The 3,832-nt window shown below is 45.3% G+C and overlaps 1 protein-coding gene across 1 annotated transcript; it reads left to right on the top strand.

Annotated features, from left to right (window-relative positions):
* The first annotated feature begins 275 nt into the window (after positions 1-275).
* On the top strand, positions 276-2,691 carry CDKN2AIPNL (CDKN2A interacting protein N-terminal like). Its single transcript, XM_019506282.1, has 3 exons — positions 276-521; positions 740-839; positions 2,421-2,691. The coding sequence occupies exons 1-3, from the start codon at positions 295-297 to the stop codon at positions 2,430-2,432; spliced, it is 339 nt and encodes a 112-aa protein (XP_019361827.1). The 5' UTR covers positions 276-294; the 3' UTR covers positions 2,433-2,691.
* Positions 2,692-3,832: the final 1,141 nt, after the last annotated feature.

A 3,832-nucleotide genomic window follows, 5' to 3' on the forward strand; every position in this document is an offset into this window, starting at 1 on the left:
GGTAGAGGTCTGAGCAGGAGGGACCCTGGCCCTTAGGGGTCACTCCCCCCAGGCTCTGCAATAGGCCTTCCTATGGCCCTGGGGAAAAAGGTCGCGGGGGGAGGGGGGAAGACCCAGGGGACATGCGCACAAGGGCGCCAGGCCCCGCTGCTTGACAGAGCACCGACGCGCCACATCCCGGGCCAGTCCTCCAGAGCAGTAGAGCGTCTCAGCGAGATAGAGCGGGCAGCTGTTTGGGCCGCACTAGCCGACGCCTTCCCGTCTCTGTGGCGGCTGGTTCCGGTGCCGCGCAGCATGGTGGGAGTGGGAAGGCCAGGAGATGGGATGGTGGGTGAGGAGGCGGACGAGGCCGAGGTCCTCGACTGCTTCCGCGCCTACTCGGAGAACGAGAAGCACTGGCAGGCCCGGCGCGCCTTCCTACTGCGCCACCTGCCTGCCGACGGCATGCCCGCCGCTTCGCGGCTCGACCAGCTCCTCGCGCTCTCCATGGTCTGGGCCAACCACGTCTTCCTGGGCTGCAGGTGCGGCGCCGCCCCCTGCAGGTGTGCCCCATAAGGGGCGGCCCCGCCCCTCCCTGCCCCCTGCAGTTGTGGCCCCCTCAGGTGTGGCCCCGCCCCTCCCTGCCCCCTGCAGGTGTGCCCCCCTCAGGTGTGGCCCCGCCCCCTCCCCACCTGCAGGTGCAGTGCAAGGCCCCACGCAACTGGCCGCTTCTCACGGGCTCCTTCTTTTCCTGGTGCAGCTACAGCCGGGACCTCCTGGACAAGGTGACGGACATGGCTGAGGGGATCACGGTGGAAGACGCCCCCCGGTTCACCACCAGGGACGAGCTGATGAGGAAGGTAAGGGTGGGGCTGGGACCCCTGGCTCGGGGGCATGCACTGTGGGGCACACAGCCCTTAAAGAGCATTGCTGCCTGGTCTGAAAAGCACAGCTCTCTCCTTCTTGCACAGCGTGGTTGTGCTGTGTTAGAGATCAGGCAGCACTTGGGTTACAGGATTTGTTTCTGAGTCTTAGCTGCTCACCTTCCTCCGTGCCAACTCCCTTTGCCTTCAGGGATTGCTCATCTGTTTGTGGTTCAGTACCATTGCAGGATGAGAGCCTCACTCTCTCTGAATGGGGTGCAGGCGAGGTGAAAGGCTGGTAAATCACCTTCCCAACCAGGTTGCCTTAAGGTGTTGTTGCAATTGGGTAACTAAGGTCAAAAACAAACCTAAAGACCTTGCACTGTAGAGATGTGATGCCAAGTCTGAAGTCATGCTTTCTGAAGTGTTTGAACTTGCTGCTATCAAAGTGTGGCTCAGGTTTTGTTTGGCTTTGCTTTGTTTCATGTTTTTAATGATCAGTGTAGCTATTTAAGTGTTAAGTTGTGGTTTTCTTTGTTCTTCCTGACAAAAAGAAAAATCATGTTAACACAGTGCCTAATAGGAAAAGTGACTAAAATCTCTGCTCTTTTAGTTGAACTTTTGAAGGTCTTAAGTAGATATACTGCTGTCCTTCATGTCTACTTGGGAATTGCATTTTGGGGGTGGAGGGAGTACAGGTAAGTTAAACTTCTCTGAAATGACTTTGGCTTGCCAAACTGAAAACATCTGGCTTTGTGTCTCAAATTTGATTTTGAGCTTTAGGTAACTGAACTGTAATTTAAAATTTGGATCTAGGTGAGGTAGATGATTTGGATCCATTTGCTTGCAGAATCAATTGAAATGCCAAGACCACACAATCTATGTGTGAGAGTTTTTTCACCCCTCTTATTTACTGAGGATAAAATAAAGCCACATCTTGAGCGCTTACTGTACTGCAAATTATGCTAGGAAACGATGGAGTTAATTGCTTATAATCTTTGTAGTGTTTCACGTTAAGGAAATCCTTTACTACTACTGTAGGTCAAAATCAAAGCGAGTTCTTCACACATTGTTTAAAAGTTGTCTAATCCAGCATCTAAATTTATATTTGGTGCCAAGAAAAACTGACTTTTTTCATTCTCTTTCTATTGGCAGTCACACTTCTACAGTCTGCATGTTGAATTCAGAAATCTGTCAGGTTCACAATTACATTTCTTACCACTACGGCCTAGCTGGAGTATTGCTTCATAAATGTAAATGAAGAAAATAGGATAAACATTCTGAGTGATTTTTCTGGTGGCTATTTTAGTACTAAGGTTTTACTTTTAAGTGTTTAAGTTGCATCTACTGACAACAATCAAGTATGTCTCCTGAATAGCCAGAAGTAGGCTCTAGCTATCAAAAGAGAATTAGCAGTATTGTACAAATTTTTCTGTTGCAGGGTACCACGTGCTCATTTAATCTTTCTTCATGGTGTCTCAGTGAAGTAAAATTCTGAGGATCATTTGCTTCGCTGCCAACGAGCACTTCTGTGTTGCAAGCACTTAACTTGTTTTCATTGTTTCTCTTCATTTTTAGCATCAACGTTAGTGCATGGGAGCAGAAGTTTCAAATTTCCGTCAAGACACAGGATCGGTTTAAAGGAGGATCCAGTTTTAACTGAACATACTGTTTCTAAAAGGACTCTCAATATGATGGACATTCGAGAAAGGACTGCTTCTTATTTTTTGTCTTTTTTTAAACTCCCAAACCAGCTTATGGTAGATGTCCATGATCAAAACTTTTAAAACTGAGAAAATTGGGTTTTTAAACAGGTTTACAATCTCAGATTTGGAGATCAAAGAAAACAGTATGCAGGGATCTATTTTTTCCTTTCACATAAACACATGGATCTATACAAACTCCCAGAAAAGGCCCATGCATGTGAGATGGGAAGCTGTGGCATGTCCTCTGTCTTTTGGCTACAAGTCTGTGAGATGCCTAGCAAGTCTGATTTAGGTTGATCGGTCCTGGGGAGTATTTACTCTCATAGCACACATCCCCAACCAGACAAATGGAGGTCTCACTCTTCACCCTCTTTGAGAGAAGTTTTAATATTGTTTAGAGCATTGACTAACACTGCTTCTACGCTGTCTTAATTCTGTGTGGTGGGGGAGGGCATGTTGTACAACAAGGTTGCTACAACACTGCTGCTTTTCTTCTACAGGCACCTAATACCCATTTCTCAACTAGTATGCCTGCACCACTACTGTATTCTCCTGGTTTTGTTCCAGTGCCTCTTAAGTCACTAGAATGGTATTTAGATTACTGTGTAATTTAATCAATGTGATTTTTTTTTTCTTTAAAGCAATGAAATTGCTATTCTTTATGAAAAAGAGAATTCCTTGTCTTGCACTCTTATTCTGTCAGGTCTGATCCACAGCCCACTGAAACCCAAGGTTCCAAAGTGTTTCTACTAGTAAATTTGTAGATATTTTATAAACATTTTATAAAATTACTATGATTTTTATACCTTTCAATCTCCATTTCTGTCAAACATCCAGAGAAATTATGAAAATCTTGTTTAAATAGAGCATCACATAGCTTAAATTCCAGGCAGATATTCAGATGAGTTAACCAAAACCCCTGCTGCCACCAATAAACTTTCTGGAAAGTCCTATCTAATCACCTCTAAATTACAATAATTATTTCATAGGTTAGGTTTCTGGGTACTGTGGAACTAAATGGTAATTCTGGAACAGATTTAATGAGTTCCGTTGTACAGCTGACTGGAAATTCCTCGTCATTGCTATTCAAACTTAAAACTATGTATTTTATTGAATGAAATATAAAAATGAAGAATGCAGTCAGTACAATGACCCATATGGTGTTCGGTATCAAAGTCCAATTATTTTATCAGTGTAACTAGCAGGCTGTTTTCAGTGTACCACAATACTAATAATGAACTGCATCACAGAAACAGTGGGAAGCTGGTGGTCTTGTCTGTGTGT

The sequence above is a fragment of the Gavialis gangeticus genome, unplaced genomic scaffold, assembly GCF_001723915.1.
Source record: "Gavialis gangeticus isolate Ggan-Ray unplaced genomic scaffold, GavGan_comp1, whole genome shotgun sequence".
Lineage (NCBI taxonomy): Eukaryota > Metazoa > Chordata > Crocodylia > Gavialidae > Gavialis > Gavialis gangeticus.

Coding starts and splice junctions, on each gene's coding strand:
- CDKN2AIPNL (XM_019506282.1), top strand. CDS start 295: ATGGTGGGAGTGGGAAGGCCAGGAGATGGGATGGTGGGTGAGGAGGCG. Junction 522..739: donor CACGTCTTCCTGGGCTGCAG/GTGCGGCGCCGC, acceptor TTCCTGGTGCAG/CTACAGCCGGGACCTCCTGG.